General features: G+C 44.4%; 2 protein-coding genes across 3 annotated transcripts; one reads left to right on the top strand and one right to left on the bottom strand.

The window, feature by feature from the left end:
• Nucleotides 1-2,470: 2,470 nt before the first annotated feature.
• On the bottom strand, nucleotides 2,471-17,810 carry LOC103814477 (cytochrome P450 20A1). 2 transcript variants are annotated; one of them, XM_009088050.4, is made up of 13 exons: nucleotides 17,655-17,810; nucleotides 17,001-17,050; nucleotides 16,750-16,916; nucleotides 11,701-11,846; nucleotides 10,893-11,060; nucleotides 10,160-10,238; nucleotides 8,438-8,553; nucleotides 7,969-8,023; nucleotides 6,456-6,576; nucleotides 5,513-5,624; nucleotides 4,857-4,921; nucleotides 3,000-3,089; nucleotides 2,471-2,830 (listed from the first exon to the last, which is right to left on the bottom strand). In XM_009088050.4, the coding sequence occupies exons 1-13, from the start codon at nucleotides 17,724-17,726 to the stop codon at nucleotides 2,680-2,682; spliced, it is 1,392 nt and encodes a 463-aa protein (XP_009086298.1). In that variant the 5' UTR covers nucleotides 17,727-17,810; the 3' UTR covers nucleotides 2,471-2,679. The 2 variants fall into 2 exon arrangements, with proteins under 2 accessions (XP_009086298.1, XP_050832693.1); XM_050976736.1 differs by having other exon boundaries at nucleotides 16,750-16,936; nucleotides 17,655-17,720.
• On the top strand, nucleotides 17,809-24,490 carry LOC103814476 (alpha-aspartyl dipeptidase-like). Its single transcript, XM_030241611.2, has 8 exons — nucleotides 17,809-17,949; nucleotides 18,034-18,122; nucleotides 19,176-19,250; nucleotides 19,796-19,875; nucleotides 21,247-21,420; nucleotides 22,859-22,918; nucleotides 23,666-23,748; nucleotides 24,285-24,490. Exons 1-8 carry the CDS (start codon nucleotides 17,849-17,851, stop codon nucleotides 24,361-24,363), a joined length of 741 nt encoding a protein of 246 aa, XP_030097471.1. The 5' UTR covers nucleotides 17,809-17,848; the 3' UTR covers nucleotides 24,364-24,490.
• Nucleotides 24,491-25,827: the final 1,337 nt, after the last annotated feature.

Raw genomic sequence — 25,827 nt, 5'->3', positions numbered from 1 at the left:
GGAAAAAACTCATTTTTCATCTCCAAATCAAAATAGGTTAAAGCTTCCTAAGAAAGCTCTATTCCATGAACATTCCCATACTGAAAAAGGAGTTTGGTGCACAAGGATCCACAGCTGGGCTGATGAGTGTTGCACTAAATCGCCATAGCTGGGCTGTCTGAAGTGACAGACACACAGAGCAAGAAATGGAAACCTACAGACTTCAGCAAACAATGTGGCTGTGACCTCAGTGTCACTCCCAGCAGTGCATTACAAATGTCTCAGAGTGCCTTACCCTCCTTTCCCTCCATGCTCAACACATTTCCTTAACTGATGAGTCAGGATGGTTTTTCTGACAGCAGTTTGGAGCAAACACAAACTGATCATTGGCTCTCTCCAGCACACTGAGCCACATTCCTCTCCTGTATCAGTCATGAACTCCTGAAGCAGGCTTGATCACTGGCCTGGACTGAGTACAGCCTATGGGTGCAGGCTATGGGAAATTCATAACAAATTATATGGAATCACTCCCATTTTTGATTCCTGTAACTGGGGAAGGGGCTGTTGCAAGGCAGTTTGATCAGCTCCAGCAAGGCAGAAAAATTACACTTGGGAAGCTTTTCTAGCGTTTGAAAGCTTCACTCCTAAAGCAGATCTTCATCACCCAGTTATATTCCTTGTTCAGTTTCTAGCAGGGACAGTGCTATCCTACCCTATTTTCCAAAGAAGGCAATAACTTAACCTTTGTTTTGCCTCCTCTGCACATCCAGGGATGTTTTAAAATGAAAATTCTTTACTATGCTGATTTCTCCAGAAGGTTTAGGAAACATCTGCAACCTTCAAGAAAAATAGGCCTTTTTGCATAAGCAGTGAAGCAAAGCCTAACATGAATTACCATCTGGGGACATGACCAACCTTTAGTGGAGGTCAGATTAGCAAGAGCTTTCTTGCAGTTCATTACAAAAATCAATTCAAGAGAGACAGGAAGCTGAACTGCACAACTCTCCCTTTTCTGCCCAACATCTCTGAACCATTCTACCCCAGCAGGAGCTACACTGGGGGCCATCTGAATCTCTACAGCTCCACCAAAAGCAGAGATGACATGTTAAACCCAAGAGCAGAATTTTCTTTGTCTCGTGCCCACAGAGGATGGCATCAGCTGTTAAACCCCATAAGAACTGACAGGATTGCATTCAGGCTGGCATACCTCAGACAAGAGCAAAAACAATTTTAAAAGAGCAGCAGATTTCATGACCTGGAAGGTACACCTGTAGAAAAAAGAACTGCAGTTACCAGTGACGTGTTCTCTGTCTGCACAAGCAGTAAAAAGTAGCTCAAATGGAAAGCCAATTCTTGGCCTGCTCTGTGCTGCACAGGCAGCTGTGTACAGCTTCAGCAGACACAGCTGCAGGCTGAGAAACCCCTCAGCTACCACACAGCTGCTGGGTGGGAAGGGGGCTAGGAATTGGAGCTAACAGAGAAGTCAGGGGTATGGGGAAAAGACTCAGGAGGATCAGATAAAGAGAAAGATGTAAGAGAAGAAAGGGAAGAAGCACAACGTGAACAGTAAGGCAGATGGCAATTACTCCAATGCCATGATGGGGTAGGAGGTTCCTGCCTTGCAATCCATTCAGTGGGGCTCTGAATGGAGCTGTCCTATGATTGGCAAAAAAAGAAAGGAAGAAGCAGGAAAAAGCATGTGAATATGCAACATTTGATGCTTCTTTGGCGAGCACACGTTTTGGAGGAGGAAAAGGATTCTTTGAAAGGCTTTTAAGTTATTAAGTACAACATTAATCTAGAGCCCTGTGAAATCAGCACTCTCCACTACTTGCATGATCAGTCTCATGCTGACCCAGTGCTGAATGAATTGCAAGCATCTGTCAATATCTGTTGATTGGATTAGACACTGCCCTCAGAATTTTCAAGTTGAAGACTCCCTTTCTTGGGGCTTTGTTCTGTGGTTTTATTTAATTTCATCATATTATTACTGATGCTTCTGTTTTCTCAGGAGCCAAATCAATTTTATTCCTCTTGGTTTACTAGCATTTCTAAATCATCCTTTTTCTTGCAACCCCACAGCACGGCAAGATTACACAGCATGAGAACTAGTGGTGCTATTCCCACCCCAATTTATTTCTCTCTTTCTCACACTCACAGATACTTCTCACAGGATATATCTGTTCTTCCTGACAGATATAGCTCAAGGGAGGAAAAGACACTTTGAATAAAAATACCTATATATAGAGAAAGGCTTTGTCCTTGTGTCTCCAAGGTCTTATCTAGCTAGGATTCAGGAAGAAACATTCCACTGGATAAGAAGGGCACTCTTATCCAGCTCTGGCTGCTATTGGAAAGAGTCTGGGTTAACCAAACCAACTAGTCTTTGACTAGCTGACACCCAGCAGTTCATCCATACACCACTGCAAGGTTTTGTTGCTTCCTTTGCAAAGGTTTGGCCAGAGATCCAAAAGCAAATATGACAAAGACATACAGATTAAATCTACTTTAATATGACTACTGGTTGAATTAGAGAGAGTACCCAATATAGGCATGAGGTTAAAAATATGGAAGGTAAAAAAAAAATTTTCTGGATATAAAATTCCTTGGCTGAGTAAACATGGTGCCAGTATGATTCTCGTTAAGACCCTTGCTCAGAACTTCACTGCTAGCACTTTTAACCCCTTGTTTTGCTTGCTCTTAGCTTCTCTTAGACACCGTTATCCAGGCTTCCTCCTTTGGTGAGGTTACCAGTTCATATTTTGCCTCCACGACTTGTCCTTTCACTGGGTGGAGATACAGTTTCCTTACCAGGACACTCAGCAGAACTGTGGCCACCATATAGGCAAACCTGAGGGAAGAATCAGGAGAAAAAAATAAAGACCTTGCTATGATGTAAATTTGCCAAAGGACAACAGCCAGCTTGGACAGGTTGTCCCAGCAGTAACACCAAGATGCTGGAAGCACCTTCTCTCCTGTCTGCCACAGAGACTCACTAAGACCTCCTTCCCTATGCTCACCTCAACTCTGGGCACTCCTGGCTTCCAGAGAAACCCAACAAGGAGAGGTTTTTCATGGCTAATTCCTCATTGAATCTGTCTGGGTCAAACCTATAAAAGATGAAACACATTAGGGTTTTCTGAGCAGGCACAGCATCCTTTCCCCAGAAATGTGCACACACACACACACACACACACACACACACACGTGAAAAACCAGAAATGAAACAGAGAATCTCACTAATTTGTTCTCTGTGGGTCATTCCACACAAATGGATGAAGGCAATTGTGCATCCAGTCCATCAATGTTCCCAGCTGGTCAGCTGTGTCCCATCTTGGTCAAAATGCTGACAAACTGAGGTGGTGTGAAACAGGGCTGGAACTAATGTGCAGTACACAGCTGAGCTGATGCTGTTACCTGCCCTCTGTTCCTCTCCAGGGCACATGCAATCTCATTTGTCTCTCCCTCTGCCTCTCTGAGTCCCTTCCTTTTTCACTTCCAAAAATATTTCCCTTTTCTCCTTGCTCCTCACTGTTCTCTTCAAGCAGTTGGTGTGTGTATGTGTATGTGCTGGGGGAGTGAAGCCAGTGACTCACTGAAGTGTGAAAAGTGGTTTCCAGCTTTAGGATGGTAGAGGCTGTGAGAAAACTATTATCCAGGGCTGCATGAGTTAAAACAAGAGAAACTAATAAAATAACATTCAATTTAAATATTAACCCCCCTCCAAACACAAAATTTGATGGATAGAAGACAGTTCTTTTACACCTTTCTGCTAAATACTTCAAGGCTTCACTACTTAAACATCCAAGTTCTGCTTCTAATAAGGTAAAAGGGCATGTGGGTGCTGATCCTTAAGACAAGCAGCATCAAACTTACATTTCCCCTGAACTAAAGTGAAAATTACAGATTTTGTAATAGGAGAGAAAATGCACCTAGCAAAAGAGCAGGGAGGACAAACAATGTTTATGTAGAGTAGGTGGGTGAAAGGATCACACAGAGCTGGTCTCCTAGTTCTGTCACGGAAATCTTCATCTACCTCAAGCTAAACCTCGACCAAAGCCTCCTGAAACAAGCATACAATGATCACAGCAGTCCTTAGTGTAGGTCCCATGGGGTCTCAGCAAAGCTGAACACAATTATGACCTACCTTGGGAGGCAATCCCTGCCAAGGGGCTCACAGACTGGTGCATCAATGCCTGACCCCTTTCTAAAAAGTGTAATTGCAGGAGAGGACAAATGCTGTTCTAAAGGCTTTAGTCTTTCTCCCGTCTCAGCTGTCTGTTCTCCCTGTCTAGAATAACTGACCCACATTTTTTGCAGCCCAAGTGAAGTAAATCAGACACAGGTTAATACTTGCCACCTGGAGGTCACAAGAAGCTACAGCGATTTTTTTCTTTAACCTCCACTGGCCTAGATCCACTTCAGTTTTCACAAACAGACAGAAATATTGAGGCAGCATTTCCCTTCCCCCTAAAAACCCAAAACTTCAGACTGACATTTCCTCCCTTGCATCCTTGTTTCATGATGACAGTGATTCCAAAGCCATTCAAGCCACTGTTTCACAGAAAACCTTTAACAGAAGTTATCAGCATTAGCCAGGGAAGCTCTGTGTACATGCACAAAAAAGTTTTTACTAAACCCCAACACATACATGCACACACACAGACTGGAGCATTGGAGGAACCTGACTTTAATTGCCCCATAACCATGCCCATGGAGACAAACAAACCCAGACCTTTGTAAACTGATTTTCTTATAGACTCCCTTTCATCTCCAGAATCTGCTTAAGGCAGGCCCTGCAGCACAAAAAGCTGTGCTGCAAGATCTAATTTTACAAAGAAAAGGAATTAGTTGCAATTACAGTTGATTCTACATACTTGTATGGTGATGGCCAAGATGAACTATCCTGCAGCATCACACCAAGAGCATAAAGCACAAGTGTCTGCAAAGAGAATTACAACACGTCAGTGAGGAAGGAAATGCACAATTAAAGACACCTCTCGACAGCTCTGCTGGATGATGATTATTCTGTGGACCACTCATATTCAGGTGGATTAAAAAGGCAATTATTCAGCATTCATCTACAGATTTTCATAATCCATGCCCAGATGTTAGGATTTCAACTTCTAAGAATCAAACTGCAATTGTTGGTGGTTACAGAGGGTGTGACCCCATTTCCCTACGCTTGCTGAGATGTATGTATGGACTACTTTACTCTCTGGAAGGGAAGGTGATATGATGAGTGATAGTATGAAGCCTGAAACAATGTTCTCTAATGCATAACTAAGTCCATAGGCCCCTTCAAAAGCTTACTCATCCAAGAAGCAAATCTGCTCAGCAAGAGAACATGAATTTGCAGAGCCTCTCCCACAGAGGAACTGCAGGCAAACTTTGAGCTAAACTGTACTTTCAGATGACAGAGCACCTGCTCAGCTTCAACGCTGTCGGAAGAAATGGTCTTCCTGCCTCACCCCTGGTCTGGAAGAAGAGGAAACAGCAAATTCCCCTGCTAGTGCACCCAGCACTGCCCTACCTCTTTGGGGATAGTGTGCTGGTCGACTCTGCCCTCCAGCTCCTGCAGCTGTGCAGCAATGGGAGTGAGCTTTGCTGTCCTCACTGTCTCACACAGGACCTGCCGACAGTACCTGCAAGCAGTAACCCTTGGTCAGTGTGAGCCTCAGAGAGAAGCCTGTCTACATCCTTGTGGCAGCAAGCAGAGCAGAGTCAACTGCTTTATTTAGAGGCACTTCTTTTTTTTCTGGCAAGGAGTCCCAACATCTTTGTAAGAAGCATTAAATCTCATTAACAGCTTTTACAGAAGGTTATTGGAATCCGTCTTCTTTCAGATTTTAAACCAAACTAAATCTGCTAAAACGCATAAACACATCAGCCCTTTTCCCATACCTCTCACTCATACAAGAAGAAGCAAGAAAACCACAAACTCAATATTCCCTGAAACCCTAACACTAGTCCAAATACAAAATGCACCTGGTTGCACCAACATAACAAATGCAGAAAACATAAAGGCACACTGTTTACCAGTCATCACTGCTTGCAGCCCTTTGAAAAGAAGATTGGTCCATGCTTTCTCTCTAAATATCTCCAACCATGAAAATGACTGATTACTTCTACTACTTCTGGAAAACTGGGACAGAAACCAAATAAGACAGTGAGCAAAAATTTTGGCCTGGCAGCCAGGACACTGATTCTGTGCTTTTCCTCTGCTGATGAACCTAGAGGGTTTCCTACAGACACCCTAAAGTGAGCACCTTGGTCCCTGTGTCTGGAATGACAGCAGATTCTCTCTATGTTGCAAGTCATTCTGTGGCTTGATTACTTCCAGAAAGAAAAAAGGGAGTAAGCAGCTTTTGGATGCCTTCTCCTGGCCTATGCAGGCTAGGCATCAGACTCCACATGAAACACCTGTCCCCAGTAAATGACACAGCCTTCCTCTGCCTTCCTTCTACAGAACCCACCTGAGCTGCTCCATTTTCTCATGTGTAATTGGTCCCTTCCCCAGAACACGGTCCATCTCCTTGTAGAGATTCTGCTGAACATCTTCTGAGGTTGTCAGGAAATAGACTGCCCAGGTGCACACTGGGGGAGGAATCAAGACAAGATTGGACCCAGAAAATTCAATCCTTTACAAATGGCATTCAGTTTTCTTACTTCCTATATTTTCAGCATTACTTTTTGGCCTAAAAAAAAGGTGGCCTCGGTTCACAGCAGGCTGTGCTGATTCTGTATTTAGTGGTAGGAACAGAGGCTGAACTCCTGTGTAAGAAGAGGCCCTGAAAGCTAAAATTTTCTTTCTGACGCTCTGAGGAGCTTTGCAGGACACTAAAGCACTCAGCCCCACAGCACTGGCAAAGGGACCCCACAGCCCAACAAACCCAGGGGAATCATGGCTATTACACCAACCATGCAAATGAAAGGATGGTTTTAGAGAATTCCCTTATTTGGGGGTCATCCCTAGGACATCTCAGGCAAGTGCTCCAGACAGCCAATGCCTGGGGCTCCTGAAGGGAGCTCTCTGCAGTTGTTGGCCAGCACTTGTCCCCCTACATCTATTTTTTTAGTTACTTGAGATTATCTTCAAATGCAGAGTGAGGAAAAAACCCTGCATAAGAAATAAGTGTGTAGGAGGCAGTTTCCCCAAAGCTACAAGGAAATGTTTCTAGCTCTCAAAAATGTCTATTCATGAGAACTATCTGGAATCTTGGACTTGATGATCCTTCCAACTCAGAACATTCTGTGAATCCAAGCAGATTCAAGCCCCTTAAAATCACAGACTTCCTGGAGTACCTGGAGAGGATATTCTCTGGAGAGAGTATTATCATAGTTGTCTGATTTACTTCCTATTCTTTAACACCTAGATGCATCTTGGAGGTTTTCTTTGGAGTCCCAGCCCCACTGGCTGAGGTACAAGGCCAGATAATCATCCTTTTATTGTAAGATATTCTACCCAGCTTCAGTTTGTATTTTCATTTGTTTGGGTTTTTTTCATAATCTTTGCATAAATCCCAGAGTAGCTTCTTTGAAAGTCCTCCACACATAGAACACACATATCCCTCCAGAAATTCCTAGCACCCAGACAGATGCTAGCCCTCTTTCTTCCTGTGTGCCTGAACCTATTTTACAACATGATCTTTGTGACTTATTTATTTTGGTGGTTTTCTTCATCAAATTTAGCATCAGTTGTCTGGGGTTAAGAATGCAAGCAAAAAGCAATGGGGAGAAATTCTAAGTTCACCATAAGTCTGGAAAGGTTGTCAAACACAGCTTAGCTTCAGCTCACTAACTGTGAGGTCATGTCAACGCAGCCTCACTTTTTGATGTAAAAATTAGCTACTTCTACATGTCTGCAGCTCAGGAGAAAGAATGATTAATGCAATTTTTTCTTAGCCTAGGGTAAGTCTCATGTCATCACACACAGTTTTTGGCAGCTGAGTGCAAGGATGGGAAGCTACCTACAGTTACTGTACTTACAGTTAGCAGTGATTACACATCCTGCCAAAGAGAAAATCATTGTATCTTCCAGAATCTAGGAAAGAAAATCTACTTCAGGGAATGAAGTTCGTAAGACTGAAAAGAGAATAAAGAAGTGGCACACTCTCCACTCAAGCACACATTAAATCCCTTTAGTGCAGAAAGCAGGAAATACATCTAGAAGACATAAACTGAACTCTCTGTTGAACTTCCACCGAATTGCACGAGACATACTTAATATTAACATACTTCTGGTTTATAAAAATAGCTATGAAGCAGTGGCAAGGAAATCTACCAAAGTCTAATGCAATCAAACATTGCAGGAGTGGAAAAATGAAGCAGAAGCCCTGCTTTGGTAAAAAATCTAAGCTAAGATGCAATAACTTATATTAATCAAAGGCTACAATGTAATGAATTGCCCATCTGGCAAAACTCCATTACTGTGTAAGGAGGGAACAGCTGCACAGACCTGCTGGTCACTCAGGCTCCCCTGCAGTAAGGTGTCTATAAAGACATGCCTGTTGAATGATCTGCCTCGGCGCTCCTTTGTAACCTTCCTTAAGATGGATTCCATCTCCACCAGAGCTTTGGAAGAAAAAAGAAATGTTTATTTTAAAACCTGGTCATCCTGGTGCTGCAGAGAAGCAAATTCATCTTCCCAAGCAGATTTTCAGACCAGCTGTCCCTGCTAGGCTCACTTACAGAAGCAGCCTCTGTTACATGTTACTGTCAATTTGGAAGGCAGTATCCCCAGTTCAGCTGAAAATGCAGGAACCAAATAACAGAGGTTGCCTATAAAAAGCCATCCTTACAGGTATAACGAAGGTGTGACTCTGTGAGCTGAAATCACATAAGGGGAAGACAAGTAATGCTGTCAAACCCTCAGAGAATGCATTTTCAACAGCCCCCACAAAAACAGGAATGAGCCACATAACTCTGGTCACAAGAGTTAGAATTACTGCAGCACCAGGACCGATGGAGCCCCTTTGGCCAGGGGTTCTACAGGCAGGGTGCAAGAGGATGGCTCTGTGCTAATGAGTGCAGACACAGAGAGAGGAATGGGGGAAACATAGGAGGGTTTTGGCACAGTCCACACATCTGAAGATATGTGAGTGCCTAACTCCTGGTGACTGCTGTGGGAACTAGGGGGAGTTAGGGACCTAGGCACCATTGCCTCTCTGGCTTAAATGACCTATTGAGGACTATCCAAGAAACATGGAGCAGAATTTGGCTCTGAAACTCCATTTATCAAGGCCCAGTTTAGGTCCTTTGTCTCAGAATTACCTTCCTTCCTCCTCTCTGCACAGGAAGGCCAGCAACACTCAAACACCAGGGCTCACTATCTGGAGTTGGTGAAATTTTGTCCTCATGCATCATCATACTACAACTCAGGAAGAATGACCATGGGAGGAACCCATTTCAATGGGGCAGAAGTTGTCCTCAGGTTCTGAAACCCAGAGAACCAGAAGAATAAAGAAGGAAACATTGGGTTTGGAGGATTTACAAGCAAAACTTTAGTTCCAGATACAATCTACTTTAGTTTAGCATCTTATCAATCAATACTGAAATGGTTTAATTATTAACAAAAAAGACAAGACAACCTAAAATTAAAATAACTTGCTATAAAATATATTAGAAACAAAAGTACTGCTGTAACAGACCTAAATCATGTTATCATGTAAGAGCACATCAGAGGCTATCTGATGGTGTATTCAACAAAGCAGCACCTCAGTACTTGTGTCTTCCAGCCTGTGAGTGACTGCCTGGCAGTACAGGCCCCAGATGGTGCATCATTTGAATGCCCATATGGGCCAAATCTAGGGGCTCCATTTGTCTCCACCTAGCACAGCTGCTTGCCTCCAAGAGAGGTCAAAAGTGGACACTAGGGAACAGAACAGTAAGGGAGGAAGCACACCCTGATATTTCCCCTCTATCACTCTCCAGACTGGACAGACACTGGAACTAGAGTTCTAGTCCTCCAACTTCTCACATAAAGAAAGGCAGCTTGCCACTCAACTCCAAAACAATGATCTAATCTGAGAGTAAGTACAATGTAACTGGTGGCTCATGGCATGATGAGCAACTCTGAAGAAAAGCCAAAACAACTGGGCAAATGAAGTGCCTTCATATGCTAGCTAAGTCCTAAGTATTAATCAGTGAGAGAAAAACCCTAATTTTGGGAGAAACCTACCATCTTCATAGTGCTTCTTCCTAGTCATGTTTTTGTCAAGAGACCCATCCAAGAAACCTTTTCCAATCTCTGACCAGATCTGGAAGGAGAGAGAGAACACCATCATCACTTATCACAGGCTTAGACTGCTGGGACTGTTCTATTCTTCCCTAGTCAGGAAAATAAAAACACCCAATAAAATTAGGACTTCCTGTCAATATGGAACTGGGTTCTTTAGGACACCACATTCAGAAACTATGCCTGTGATAGCAGGAATGAAGCGAAACAACTGTAATTATAACTGTAGGAAAAAAGCTATGGGAATATTAAATAGGAGATGGAACTGCTTTTTTCCCACCCAATCACCAGCATGTTTAACATCCCCACATGTGGATAAAGGTGAGATCTCCTCAGATTTTCCTTTCTCCACAATGTCACAGAGCCTTCAGAAGATATTTGAAAGGGAGAAATTCCACTGTCAGTCCCAAAAGAGTTTAACTGACTTGGGTACCAAAGACCTCCCAACTGCCATTGGATCTGGGTTCCTGATCCCCATGGATCCTTTAGAAACACCTCAGAATAATGACAGCAGGATCAGCAGTAGGATCTTTCTAACAGTTTCAGCTTGGGACAAGTGAGACAGACCTCTCAAGTCTCAGCAGTAGCTTGTACTAAACTGTACACAGATACAAGCTCTGTGTTTTCAGTTTGGAAAAACTGAATAGGAGATTTCCTGGCTCCTCAGGACACTTACTGCATCATGGTGCCTGCGGAATCGGATGACTTCCCGGTCATCTTCGAAGCTGCTGCCCATAGCTGTCTGCGTGACAGACTTCATGGCAAAGCCCAGCATGTGCTGGCAGAGTGGCACATGTTGTGCCTCGGGGAGAGACAGCCATTTGGCCAGCAGCTCTTCTGACAGCTTGAGAGGGAATGAACCATTAGTTAGCAGTAACACCAGCAGTCTATTTACCAAACACACCCTGGACACATTCTCACCCACTTCCTAAGGCAGACCACACTTTCATGGCTATGGAATAATGCTAAACTCTTTCCAGGTTTGTTTCCATTGTTAAACAGTAACATTTTAGCCTCCAATCATCTGCTTCTTTCAAGGCTCACCCCTAACAAGGCAATCCTCTCTTGTTCCCTCTGTCACAGAAGAAACCTTAAACCCTTTAATACAGACAGCTCCAGAATAGGAAAACAGATCATATTCTGGCTGCTGGACTAAATCAAAATCACCTCTTTGTGGCCCCAAGGGCTGGTTCCTTGCTCCATCCTCCTGTCCAGGGAAATACATCTAGAATGCAGGTGCTCCAGCATCTTTAACTGCATCTGGTATCTTGACATAAAAATTAAGCAAGCTCAGCCCTTTCCCAGCCCACCAGAGCTAAGAGAACGCAAAGATTCACACCATGAAAGGCAGAGGCTGTTTGCAATCTCAGATGCTTACAGCCCCAGCACTAATTTGAATGCAGGTCCTTTATCCTAGTGATCATTCTCACTAAACCTTCCCCTGTGAGCAACACAGGGCTTCTCTGCTGTACAAAGGCAGTTACCTTCTGGATGAGAGCAATGTTACTTTGCAAGGACTTGGTCACACCGTTCTCATACAGTTTTCTCCTCATGTGGCTCTCTCCTGTATCCCCATTCAGGCTGGACTGGTACCTCAAGAGGGATTTCAGCATTGTTTCAAAGGGATCCACTGAAAGCAAACAGAGGAAACACCATTCAAAAGTCACACTACACAGGGCTGATTAAAGCAGTCTTTAACTGGATACTCCTACTTCTGGGCAGTGAGCAAGGTGTGGCTCCTTCCCCTACAACAGTCTCTCTAGGGTGTCAAGTTTCTCTAGCTCAGTGTGGGCTAGTACCTCACGAAGTCTTTTCTCTGGGGCTGACAGCCATCCTGGGATCAGCTCCCCATGCAGAGTTTGCCTGCTGGCTGTACCAAGTAACTCTTTAGTAAAAATGCCTTCAGAGCTTGTTCCCTATTTGCCAGTTCCCAGATGGTTGTACCATCAACTTGGTGACAAGAGTGTGGCATGGTCTTTCCCCTTCTCCTCCAGCCTGACCTGCAGGCTCTTTAGCACATTCCCCTTCACATGTGGTGTGCCCTCCTGCCCTGAATGTGGCTATGCACTCAGGACATACCAGCTCAAGACAGACTTGGCCAGAGGCTGCTCTTGGCACTCCTTCCCTTGTGTCACAAACCAGCAAGGTTTGTTTGATACCCTATTGCTTCTGCATGATTTCTCTTTTGGGCACTGAGTTCCCTCTTGAGGAGCTCTTCCCAAACTAGCATCTACCTGTCTGCCAGGGCTGCCTCCAACACAGAAGCTCTGAAGCTCCTACAGAAAACCATACCCCACTAAGCTACAGAATACTTTCTACTGCTAACCACCTTCTTTCCATCTCCGATCCTTCCACACAGACACGTGCATCAGTGTACAAATTAGACAAAAACCACGTCACTTCCCAATCCATTACTCATTTCAGTTAGATTTTTAACTCTGAATTCCACCACCAAGGGCCTCTATTTAATAAATTTGCTGAAGGATATGAGGTTTCAATGCAAAACTGTGCAATACAGCATGGCATATGTTTTTCCCTTTCTGTAAACCTTTTAGTGTGTCTTGTGGAATTGAGAGAGTCTTTAAGGAGCTATTTGGAAGCAGCAATCAGGGTTTTCAAGAAGGATATTGTCACTGTTTATCACAGTCTGTTATTTCTCCCAGATGGAGAGTGAAACCTCTGAAGCATCAGAAAACATCAAGGCTGGACTAGACACATATGACTTTACCAGCTGTGGATGTATTTAGGATTCCCCACAGAGATTGGGCCTCATTATGCTACCAGGCAAACTTACAAGAAAATTCCCACCTGCAGAGGACTTACTACCTAAAGACATAAAAGCAGCTAACAAGGCCAGAGGCATGAATATGGTAATCTTTCCCAAATGTTTTTCTCTCACATCTTTTCCCTTCCAATGTTTTTAAGCTCTGCATCTCACCCTCCTTCCCACTTTGAATGACAAGGAGCATGAGCATGTGTCTTTTGGCAGAGCAGATGGTACCTGCGGCTCTCCACGTGGCACAGGCTGTTATGTGCCTCTAGCTGCTGCTGACAATTCCTCCTCCAAGGTACTTTGTCATGGAGCTGCTATTGATGCCACAGCTCCCTGCTGACTGGCACTGGCACAGCCAGGCACAATACTGGGCAGCAGGGAAGACACATGGCAGGTGGCAAAGCCCACACAGAAAATCCGGCAAGCAGAGGCATCTAGAGAGGCTGGAGGATGCTTAGAAGCAATGCCTGCTGAAACTGCAAAGTTTTCCTGCTGCATATGAAAGGAAACTGCTGGATTAGCCATAGGCTCTGGGGTTTTTTCTCCCAGTGTCCCTAGACTAAACTGGCAATCCCCACACAGCTGTGCACACAGGGCTGCAGAGCCCAAGCTGCCCTTTTGCTGAGGGCAGTGACTCCTGCTGTTTGGGAAAGGGCTATCTCTGCACAGCTGTGGGAGGCTAGTGACTCCACAAGGCACAAACTGCCTCAAGAGAGAGCTCTGTTCTGCCAGCACTTGCACAGACTTCATCCTTAGTCCTTGTCTTGAAAACATCTCCAAGGTTACATTTTCACCCCTCCTAATGACACGTACCAAAATTTCAACTGGTCTTTTCACTTACATGGAAATCTCCCCATCCCAAAAACCTCAGAGCACTGTCCTGGACACCACTGCAAATTAAATACAGAGAAAAGATCTAACTGAGATCGAGCACAACTGAACATCAGAGATAGAAAGGACCTCTGAACCTGCACAGTTAAATGCTCACAGGACAGCAATGAAGTCCTGCTCAGACAGGCCAGAACCCATAGCTCCAGCTTCAGGTTCATTGCCCCAGCCCAAAAAGCAACATCATCAACTCAGGAGAATTTTCCAAGTTGGTCTCTGAACCCCCTGCTCCTGGCAATCCTGAATTAGTTAACCCTCTTCACATCCACATTGTTTGTAGGCCTGAACTGCTTCCCCAGAGCCACTCAGGGGAATCACCAGTACCAGCTGCAAAGTTTTACTTCCTTTGAATTCCCCTTGCAAATTAATCTCAACCAGGCTTTAAGAGGCCATGAAAACATACCAATTTCAAACAGTGTTTGAAGCCTAAGGAAAAAGAGTCTCCTGGCATTGGAAATGTTTATAACTATGAATCCAATTAGTCCGGCTTCAAGGCTTTGATGAGAAATGCATTATTCTGCACCTCTCTCTCTCTCCAAGAACACATATATGAGATGAGAGGAACCTTTGTCTGGAGCCAAATCCTGTATTTCAGCCTTGGAAACCAAAAGTCAGGTATCCATGAAGATGGATGGTGGCCTCAGGCACTCCAGCTGACTGAGGAAGAGTCACATGGGTTTTCAAGTGGAGCTGAAGTCAGGAGTTGGCTATAATGCAGGCCACTGTGGGCTGTCTCCTGTCCCACAGCACTGTGTGCACAGCAGATGTGGACAAGACCACATCTCCAATAAAACTTCAACCTGCCCAGAGCCAGCTTATGGCTGAAACCAACTACAACCCCTGTTCCCACTCACCAAGAAAGGGTACAGAAAGGGCTTTGCTACAGCTACTCAGCTCAGTTTATACCTCAATCCTTCAGAAAATATCACCTGTAAGATTCCTCACCTCTAACAAAGTTTGAGCACTTCTGGCAAGCATCAGTGCTAAAGGAAAGCAGTGATACAACTAATATTGCTGCTCTTCCAGCTCTGAGGTTGTAAGAACCCTCCTTCTCAAGCTTGTTGCCTTTATGAGGATCCCTTCAGAAGCTCTTTCTTTGTCTGGGCTGAACACAATGTCCCTGGCTCCTCCTGCACAACAGGCTTCCCAGTCCTCTGAGAGCACTAGCAGCTTTCATTTGCACTTGCTTTATTCACAATCTTGCCTGAGTGTACAGGTCAGAGACACACACAGGACTCCAGGACTGACTCATGCTCATTTTGTGCAAAAGCCCTCTCTTTACTGAAAATCTATGACTCAATATATCCTTTTTTTTTCCACGGCCATATCATCCCACAGGCAATTCATGCAGCCCACTTTTTCTCCTCCTGCTCCTGTTCCTGCTACTCCAGCCCTCAGAGATATCCATCTCACTCTGCTGCCCTGTGCCAACAAAGGGTTCCAGAATAATGCCATCAGGGTAGGGCACTAACATAAGATGGAGTATTTCATGTACCCAATACTGCATTTCACTTTTCCAAGACAATCTAGCCTTGATCCCCCTTTCAAGTACCAGTCCAGTATTTATCAGTATCCAAGCAAATTCTGATCTGAATCCCTGACGTAAACATAGTTGTATCACTTTACTTGTCTAAAAATCTAATTATCAAAGTACAACATGCATTTCCCATCCTTAAAAAAAATATGTTTAGCCCTTGGCATAGCAAAACACTAGACTAGTCTGTAGCTGCCTAGGTCACCTAATTTCCTGCACTTAAGTCCAGGCACTGTATTTCTCTTTCTCTGATACTCACATCCTCCCAAATTCAGAACATTTATGAGAACTTGCCTGTGCAGGGGCTTGTCACCACTTCTCTGAGCTTTGAGAAAGTGACTGTCTGCTTAATTTCCCCCAAACACACTTGAGAGCATTCAGATCTTTCAGGGTGGTTTTCCACCTTCTGGAGTGTCACCGTTATCCACTGTGCCTTGCTGATCCTTGTTAACTCCCACTCCTTTCCCAGATTGTCACCATTTCTTTTTTTGATTCTGTCAGGCACCTTTACATGGAGTTTACCCCTCACGACCCCAGCATACAGCGAGCTGAGCTATCTGCCTGTGCCTAAAGACAACCTACAGGATCAGGTCAGAGGTGTGCACCCAGCACCTCTGTCAACCTCCTAAGGTAAAATCTGGGAAAGCAAGAGATTGAACCCAAGCACCAACTGAGTTAACTTATCAAGTGTGATAACCTTAGGAAGCAAAATGCCCACCTAAGAGGCTTAGGCCATAAATTAAAGCACTCTCCCATGACTAAGATGGCCAACTCAGCTACCAGGATCACCATCCACTTCCAAGACTGGAAGATCATTAAAGGTTTTCTCTACAAAATTCTACACACCAAAAGAAACATGTAAGGTAAAGAACTTCTCCAAATAATAGTTTGGAAAACCTCCATGTTGAACCATACAAGGCAGTTATCACGATCTAGCAGATCTGTTTTTAATTTTTTTTTTAATTTACCAAAGTCTACTCTCCTAAACTGTATTTCAAACTACTTTAAAAATGTATGCCAAGTGGCTACAGGATGCTCACCTTGCTCTATCAAGTGACTAATGAGCATGATGCTTTTCCTGAATGTTTCCCTGTAGAGAGTTGGTAAAAGACACTAGCATACTGATTTTGTGATGGCCACTGGACAGCAGTAACCCTTGGTCACTGATACTCAAGTCCAGTAAACAGGACCAAAGTCATACCTGAAGCACCATGTCAGCTACAAAGTCTCATTTTCTTTCAATGTAGAATGAAACTACAACTTCCCTTGACACCCTTCCTTTGATGCCCAGCGAGGCCAGAACAAATGGACTCAAAAGACAACGTAAAAGACACTTACACAACCGGTTGGGGTTAACATGCTGTTTCAGGAGATCGATGGAGCCGAGGCTGACAACAAGACGCCTTCCAAACCAGAAGGAGACCAGTGGCCCATATTTCTCATGAAGGTTCACAAGAAACTCATGTAAACTGCTGCTGGCAATGATATCTGGCAGGTTGCCATCCCTGAGAAACACAGACGATATCTGGTCATGAGTAGCATCCTCTGCCAATGCTGAACTTCATCAATGTGAGACAAAAACCACTTACTTTTCATCGGTTGGAGCCAGCCCAGGGATACCTGATGCTTGCCTAGATGCCTAGAGTAAAAGGAAATGCATCAATCTACATGAACTTCAGATTTTATACAGGTCCCACACCTTTCCGGCAGGAGAGATGAGTTTTCCACACCAATACTACCACACTACTTACAAACATGAAACAGGAGCTGGGTATGCTACATCTGCAGGCTTTAAACCTGCTAAGCCGATAAACCTCAACTGTGTGCCTGGTGCCACTGGCTAAACCAGGATTATTCATCTGGTTAGATCAAAGATGTCTCCGTAAAGACTTAAAGGGTCAAGTTTGCAATGTAGGGTATTACACTCTGATTTGCCCCGGAGGCCTGCAAAAACGCAAGGCGAGCAAATGATCGCACCTTTGGAAAGCAGGATTCACTCCCAGAGCACGTAAAGCAGGAGGAGTGCCGGGGCTGCGCTGCCCCGGGACCGCCCTGCCTTCTCCCGCAGGCCTCTGCCACGTCCCGCCCGGGCCCCGGGGTGCGGGCCGGGGGCACTGCCCGGGCCCTGGGGCCGTGCGATGGGCCCGGGGCTGCCTCGGCCCCGCGGCCGCTCGCTCTCCGCCCGCCTGCACCGGGGGCCGGGCCGGGCCGAGCGCTCCCCGCCCCACGGCCGGCAGCATTACCGGGTACAGGTAGAGCACGGCGCCCACGAGGATGAGCAGGAAAGTGACGGCGAAGATGGCGAAGTCCAGCATGGCCAGGCCGGGGCGGCGGAGCGGCGGCGTCTCGGCCACACCCCGGGGCCGCCGGCGGGGCAGGAAGGGGCGGACCGGGCAGGGCCGGGACCACGGCGTGGCTAGGCTGGGCTCGGCTCGGCATGGGGTGCCCGCGGCGCCTGCTGCTGATCTCCAACTCCACCCTGCACGAAGGGGGGTACCTGGGTCACTGTCAGCAGCACATCCAGAGCTTCCTCGGGCAGTAAGCGCCGTGCAGGGCTGCGGGAACTCGCCCGGCCCCCGCCTCCGCCGCGCCGACCGCTCTCTCCCCTCTCTGTTCTCTCAGGAAGGTGAAGCGGGTGCTGTTCATCCCCTACGCCCTGCACGACCGGGACGCCTATGCCCGCACGGCCAGGGAGAAGTTTGAAAGCCTGGGTAAGGCCGGCCCGGCTGCTGCGGCCGCGCCGGCTGTGCCCGGGGCTGCCGGGCCGGCACCGGGCCCAGGACGGCAGCGCTGTGGGGCACACGGGCTGGGCTGGGCTGGGCTGGGCTGCTGCGGTACGGGCAGCAAGGGCAGGGAGCAGCCGGACTTCTGCCTGGAAGGAGATGTTTTAGAGGCCTCCAGAAGAAATCCTGCTGCAAAAACTTCGGTCCACTCCAGGGAGAAAGATTTTATCCCTAACGAGTGGCATATTTTTATCCTTGTTAATCACATGAGGGAACATTTCTTCCCATATATCTGAAAGCTCTGCTCAAGCCACTGGTTTTAAGTGAAAACCATTACTTAAAGCACATCAAGGAGCCAGATAGCTCCATGATGAGCGGCAGGTGAACTTTGCTTGGAGCAAAGATCTCTGTAGAGCAGTCTACAGCAAGTCCTCTACATCTATCGCTGTTAAGGGTAACTTTGGAGCTGTTAGTGTAGTAATAACCAGTACTCACTTGCCTGGGCAGCACACTTTGCTCCTTGAGTTGCAGGAAGATTGCTGCTATCAAATGCCTATGTTCTTCTGCCTCTCTTGACACTTCTTGTACTCTGAACCCCAGCAAGGCAAATCTGTCAAAGTCAGACATTTTAACAGAAACAATTCTCAGATCAGGTATAGCACAAGCAATGCTAGAACCAACACGTCCTGTCAGACTTCAGCATAGCCAAGCTGAGGACTAACAGCTTTTTCCTCATTTTCTAGTTACCTGGTAATGCTCACGAGGATATTGTGCCTCAGCCTGCAGCTGCTCAGTGAAATGCTCTACTCCTAGACACTGGGTGCATATCTCCACAAAACAAACATTTCCTTTTGTACAGCTGGATGCTGAAGCCCTGCACTAATATAGGATGTAGACTCTGTTTTACATTATAGAGTTCTCTGAAATTTCCCTGGTTGAGATATTTGGCTCAGGGTTGGAGGAGGTGGGCAGGGAGGGATTGAACATATCCCATTCTTCCACCAAACTGACATGGCAAGGGTAAATACTTTTTCATTTAAGGTTATGGGCTGGACAGCATTCATGAATCTTGTGATCCAGTAGAAGCTGTTAGGAAATCTGAAGCAATATTTATTGGTAAGTTTTACTTCTTACTCCCCAGTGAAGGTTTATATAAGGCACTGGATTAGTTCTGCTCAGAGGTGGCACTGAAGACCAACAATTAAGCTGTTAGGCCTAGTAACTAGAAACTATAGAAGACAGTAACTGAGAGCCCTAAGACCCTAAATTTAGTGGTGGGCTGGAAAGTAGATTTATTAATGGAACTTCATCTCCAGTAAATTTCAAATTATTATTTTGAACAGTAGTTCAGTGTAAAAACATGATCATAACAGCTGTATTATCACTTTAGCAAGCCCAAGAAGTTCTAGTCCTAATACCATGGTCCTGGGTATTGGAAGAGAGGTCACTGTCAGACAGTGGCAGCCTTACAAGGATGACTGAGGGCATGCCCATGGCCTGCCCAGTGACCATTCTTCTGAAGCTTCTGGTTTTACTGCTTCTCAAAGCAGGATACTGCCCTGAATAGAACATAGAACTCATAGTGCCTGCTGAGTTTGTGAAGGCTTCAATCAAAACTGATGGTGAAAGTATGCTAAATAAGCTGAACTTTCTTTCTGCAGGAGGTGGCAACACATTCCGTCTCCTGAAAGCTCTTTATGACAACTGTCTGATACATGAGATCAGGAAGAGAGTTCTTGAGGTAAAACTATAGGTTCTGGCCAAGTCTGAATGGTTGGATCTCATGCATGAGCTTTTGTTCAGACAAATCCAAGCTGATTCTGCATTTTTGTCTGTAATATACTTCAGATGTTGAGCCATCTCAAACAACCTGAAAACCATGGCCAAATAAGGCTGTCATTGAGTCATTGAAAAGACTTAAGGTCAGCAGTCTGTCTTCCTAGAGCAGTTTTCTAGATGCTGGATTGCAAGACCTTGGGATGTACAATGCTACATAGAACCCTAGAAGTAAACCCCTCAAAATACCAGTCAGAAGACCAGAGCAGGGTTCAGTCTGTGTTCAGAAACCCTGTTTATCAGCTTGCTTTGTCTGCAAATAAACTGTGATAAAGTTGGATCCATATGTGCCTTTTAGACAGTGTCCTGTTGATGATGAAAATTACATAATTCTTCTATCCCCTTGGTATTGAGAGGTGTGAGTGCCATTGAGCCCCTCTGGTCAGCAGCACCAGTCTAGCTGTTGAATCTCATAAGGCACAGCAGAGATACACCATCTCGGGAGGAGAACAGAAGCAAGGTGTTCCCTAGCAATGTGGAACTGCAAATGACTTTATGCAGATTTATACAAGCCACAGTACGGCCAGCTGCCAAGAATAAAGGTTAGCTAGGCTTAATATATAGAAATTGAACTTCTGTTGTGGGAATGAAAGCCAGAAAATGTCCAAATGCCAGTTAAGTCTTGTAGAGGGTGATCTTGTCCCCCAATGAGTTGCAGCTGTTTCAGTTGCTGAAGATTGGAGGTGGGCCTGATCTTAACAGGCCACACCTGCAATCAATAAGAACCAGTGCTATATAAGAGTAAGGAAAGAGGAGTGAGGAGAGTCAGATTACTACTGCAAGGACCTGGAACAGTCAGTGAGTAGAGGAGCTGCCTGTGAGGAACATCAAGAAGGTATGAAGCTCTGATAATACAAAATCCTTGTGCTATGATGATGCTAGAACTCGAGTTATCTAAGACAACAAACTCTGGATAACTGCTTGGTTATATTACCACCAGTTGTCTGAAGACAGCTCTATTTTTACAAATTGTTCAGGATTACCTGTACACTTGCATATTTGTGTGGCAATCTTCTATGTACAGCATAGTACTCAGTACTGATAGCTAAGAGTAGTGAGTACAAGGCAGGCAGCAGTTAGCTCTCTGACACAGAGAAGCTACTGCCCACCTCAGAACCTGAGTTCTAGTTCTGCTTTTCACCTGTAAAGTCAGCAGTGAGAGGAGCTGGAAGCACTAAGTCTGATCTGACTGATGAGTTTCTGAGAGTGATAGAAGATGGCAGAATTGAGTTCCTAGTTGTGGTGCTGCAGACTGATCATTGCTTTTGTCTTTCAGGATGGGATTCCTTACATGGGATCCAGTGCAGGAACCAACGTTGCTACTGTCAGCATCAGTACCACCAATGACATGCCAATTGTTTATCCACCTTCCCTGCAGGCTCTAGGATTAGTTCCTTTTAATATTAACCCCCACTACCTGGACCCAGACATTAAAAGAACTCACATGGGTGTAAGTAAAGCACACCAGAACTAACACAGTAACTAGGGCGTGGAGGAGTAAAAATAGTGTTCATTTTTAAGGCTTCACAAAGCTATAGAATGTCAAATAGCTGCTCCCTAGAGAAACTGGAAATGCCAATGAGGCAGTAACACTTCACTTCCTCCTAAAACTTAACTTTGTTTGGGAAGAGGAGTTGGCAACAGTATTACTGAACAAAGTGGTTTTACAAACAGAAGCTCTGCAATGTTTGAAATGCTAGATATCTGGCATGGAATGGGAAAATTAAAAAAGAAAAGATAAACCTGAAGTGTTAAGATGAAAAGCACTGTAGTTGTGGAAAGTTCTGTCTTACCTGGTGCTTGGGAAGCCCTAACTTAAACATAGATTAAGGGGCTTAAATATCTAAAGGTCTGAAGAAACAATCAGAACAGGGAGATCTTGAGATTCAAACAGTTGTGTAAGAAAATACCTGGGCACTGCTGTCCTTGCAGGGAGCACAGCCTGTAATGTCCAGTACAGAGCAAGCACATGCACCAGTCTAGCTGGAAGAAAAACACTTCAGGCATCAAGCACAAAGACAGATTTCCATACAGTGGGGAGGAGCTCCTTGAAATAGCATGTCAGCTAATTCCTCAGGGAACAATCTGTGTGGTGCATCTTTTAACAGCCTAAATACTTTCCTCCTTGTAATCAAAATTCATGGTTAGAGGAAGTATTAAGAGTTAGGTAACAATGAAGAGATGGTGGATGCTTCTGGATGGGTGAAGAGATGGGTGTGCTTCTAGAATTTAGATGAAGTTGTAGGTATTCATTTAATCAGCTTGGCACTAGATTAGCAGGCAGTCTTTTGCCTATAAATAACTTCTGTTCTTTCTCTCAGAGGAGGCTGGAAGTCCTGTGCTGTACCAAGTCCCTGCTGTGTTCCTATGTTTTTATTTCTTTACTGTTGCTCAGTTCAGCAGCAAACGTCAGGAAACATGACAGAGCTGTTCACAGAAGAAAATTCTTCAGTGTAATACCTACTTGAAGAAAAACAGGCAAATTCTTAATCACTAAAAATCCAGGATTCACTACTCTATTTCACAAAGGTTGCACCTCAGGCATTTAATTCTACCACTTTCTTGGTAGTATTAGTACTATCTCTGCACACAGAGATAGTACTAATTTAAAAAAAAAAAAGGATTAATTGAGTGGAAGTAAGTTTTGAGGCTTTTCAGGGTTGGGATTGTGTGTGAATTCCGTTTGATCAACCTGCAGTAAATTACTGCTAGTGATGAAGAGTAAAACACATATCTATTAAATAGCGTCAATCCTGCCATCCCATTCTGCTTGAGGGGAAGTGCCCGCTTTGTTTAATGTTATGAAATTGTTTGATGTCATGTTGCCTGGATAGCTCCAAGTCCTTACCTTATGGCCTGGGAAGTTAAATCTGTGCTCATTACTGCAGGAGACAAGAGAGGAAAGAATCCTCCAGTACCATGAAGAACCAAACACCCCTCCAGTTCTGGTGAGTAGTAGTTCTCCATCAGGAAGCTGTAGCATGATAAACATTTGAAATGCATTCGTGCTTGCTCTCAGTGTGGGTTCCTTGCTTGTCAAGCTTTACAAAATGCTAACTGTATTCTTGCAAAGAGCTTGAGCCTTGGATATTGCTCATTGTAGAAAATGGATTAGGGCCAATGAAATTAAATGCATACTCCTGTTAGTGTTGCTCAACACTGTTTTAGGCAGCTCTGATCTTCCCAGTCACTCCCAGTCACTGGCCACCACATACTGGATATTGGGGGTGGTGTGCATGCAGATGGTACAAAACTCCCCCTTAATCTTTTTGCAGATACTCTTAACTTTAATCTCTGTAATATTTTCTAAATTTGCACATTCAGTAGTGTATACGTAATTTCATTATGTCTGTCTGGGGAAGTGGGACCTCTACGATTCCCCTCCCTGTGTTTGATCTTGTACTATAAAGTTTGTGCACTAACAAACCCAGCTGGCTGTTGCTCAACCCAAACTGGATCTAAGAATAACTGTGTGAAAAAACAGATTCTTCCTTAATGGTTTCTCCTTTAAGAGTGAAAACAAGAAGATCAACTTCTAAAACAAGATAACTCACCTATTTTTGTCTTTACCTCTTTGTTAGGTAAATGAGGTTTAGTCTGTAGTCCTAGTGCCACTGAGACTGGCCTGCTTGTGACAAGCATTCTACCCTTTCACATAGCTTGAAAATAATTTCAAATGTTTCCACCTCCACCAGGGCTTGCGGGAAGGTACCATGCTGTTAGTGGAAGGAGATAAAGCCACGCTGCAAGGAGTGACAGGAGCACGTCTGTTTTTGAGGTAAATGCATCACTTGAATTGATATCCTCCTTCAGGCAGAAAGGAAGAGAGGCTTCTGTTAAACTCCTGGCACGTGGTGCCTGTCCCCCCCCACCAGAAGTTATTTAATCCCTTGGTCCCGTTTCTCTTTGGGGAAAATGTGAGTATTGTTTAATGCTCCAAAGGAGCCAGCAGTATGACAGCACTCCAAAGGATGTCTGACTAATCCAGTACGTGCTTTGGCACTGCATCCATTGCTGCATATGTTTCCAAATTCTAGTTACCTTTCACAGAAAGAGCCCCAATAGTCAGCTCCACTATTGAAAGCCAGGGAAATGCCAATTTGGCCCTAATGCACTGAATTCCAGAACAAGGGAATCCATACCTAGAATTACACGGACTTAATATATTAAGAAATCTAAAATGCATGTCACATGATGGAGTCAAAGCTCTGCTTGTTTAGAATAAGGGTGCCTTGATCTAACCCTCAGAACAGATAGGAGAAGAGTAGTCTCACCTCATATTAAGGCTCACAGCATGGTTTCTCTTGTTTGCAGGGGTAAGAAACCAACTGAACATGAGCCTGGAACAGATTTCAGTTTCCTCCTGACTGACAGCAAGCCCCTGAATCCATAGCCTTCCATATTCTGCAGCAGAAAGTTACTATATAGGGAAGACAATGAGGGAAAAGGAAAGAGATGCTTGTTGTCCCAGAGTGGGTGGGGTACTTCAGCTTTATAAATAAAGATCGATATGCGTTAGTGGACTCTTTTCCTCATTCCAGTGCATGTCTCAAACACTTGCCTTCGCGGCAAAAAGACACTTTTTGTTGCAATACTTGGAGAATCATAGCTAGTCAAAGCTTGAAGGGGCCTCTACATTCACATGTCCACTTTGATTCCTTCCCCACCAAAAAAAAGTTGCCTTAACACAGTTAAGACAGGACACTGAGTCAGCTGTTCCCACTGCCTACTCTTTACCTGCTACATAAAAGAATTGTTCCTTCAGTGTACTCCCACACTTAGTTTAATTTTCGTGCTATTAATAAAGGGAGAAGTTATGCATTCAATTACTTTTATTTGCTTCAGACTCATGTTAAATATATACAATGCTAATTATGTACAAAAGTGTGCATGTTAAAAATTTTCAGGTTACAAACTTGCAAATCCTAGAAAAGTGCAAAATTTTAAAACATCTTCCACCATGCTGTACAGGAAAAAATCCATCATTAGCCAATATACACACTCTTAAAACATATTGATCAAAACAAAGTAAGACATACAGTATATTCTTAAAGCACCCAGAGGGAAAAAGATATTGCACAGAAGACAGACAGCAAGTTCATTATAGTGCCTGAAGGCTCATTTCTGAAAGTAGCTATTTCCAACACTCCTCAGACCTAACATTTAACTCTTCAAAAAGGCATTTTTTGGCATTTAAAGATCCATTTATAATCACGTAATCGCACAATCTTTAAAAATTATCAGAAGATATGGTTAACTTTGCTGTAAGGCCTTTGCTTCCACCCCCTGATTAGCTTCAGTAAAAAATCATCAGGCAAACTGAGTAGCATCACAGCTTCCATCAAAACACCGACCAAACGGAGGTAAGTCTCACATGCAGCATTTCTCTATTCTCCTCCTAAGCTGCTCCTGCAGAATCAGAATATGTACTGCAAGTTTTTCTTGAATTCTTTTTTCCGCTCATGGCTTTCTTTAAGAAACAGCTCACTGCTGCATATGACTAAAGTAGTACTGTCAGGTGCAAGACTTAAGTTTAATTTAAAGCTATTTCAAGGCAAAAAATATGTCTCCCTTGAGAGGAAAATACTGACTAGACAGGAAGCTAAATAAACAAGTGGCCTCCAAGTTCAGTTAGATCTATGATATATATGGCTGGATGTTTTATATTCCAATCTCAAAACACCTTAGCAGCTTTAAACCATAATCTATACTGACAATCATGCTTCTGGGACAGAAGATGTGTGATGAAATTATGTCTGTGCTGAGTATAAGTATAGACCTGAACTCTGGAAATACCTGCCAAATTTCTCAAGTCCACTGGACAAAACTAGGAAGAACACAAAATGAAGGAACTCTA

Source organism: Serinus canaria, chromosome 7 (assembly GCF_022539315.1).
Source record: "Serinus canaria isolate serCan28SL12 chromosome 7, serCan2020, whole genome shotgun sequence".
Lineage (NCBI taxonomy): Eukaryota > Metazoa > Chordata > Aves > Passeriformes > Fringillidae > Serinus > Serinus canaria.
The sequence above is the reverse complement of the archived record's forward strand: the minus strand, read 5'-3'. Positions and strand labels throughout refer to the sequence as shown.

Excerpts from the sequence above, each read along its gene's own strand:
- LOC103814477 (XM_009088050.4), bottom strand. The coding sequence starts at position 17,726 with ATGCTGGACTTCGCCATCTTCGCCGTCACTTTCCTGCTCATCCTCGTG. Across the intron at positions 8,024-8,437 it reads GGAGCCTGAGTGACCAGCAG|ATTCTGGAAGATACAATGAT; the intron begins GTCTGTGCAGCT and ends TTTCTTTCCTAG. Across the intron at positions 2,831-2,999 it reads CAGGAGTGCCCAGAGTTGAG|GTTTGCCTATATGGTGGCCA; the intron begins GTGAGCATAGGG and ends TTCTTCCCTCAG.
- LOC103814476 (XM_030241611.2), top strand. The coding sequence starts at position 17,849 with ATGGGGTGCCCGCGGCGCCTGCTGCTGATCTCCAACTCCACCCTGCAC. Across the intron at positions 21,421-22,858 it reads TTAAAAGAACTCACATGGGT|GAGACAAGAGAGGAAAGAAT; the intron begins GTAAGTAAAGCA and ends TCATTACTGCAG. Across the intron at positions 23,749-24,284 it reads GGAGCACGTCTGTTTTTGAG|GGGTAAGAAACCAACTGAAC; the intron begins GTAAATGCATCA and ends TCTTGTTTGCAG.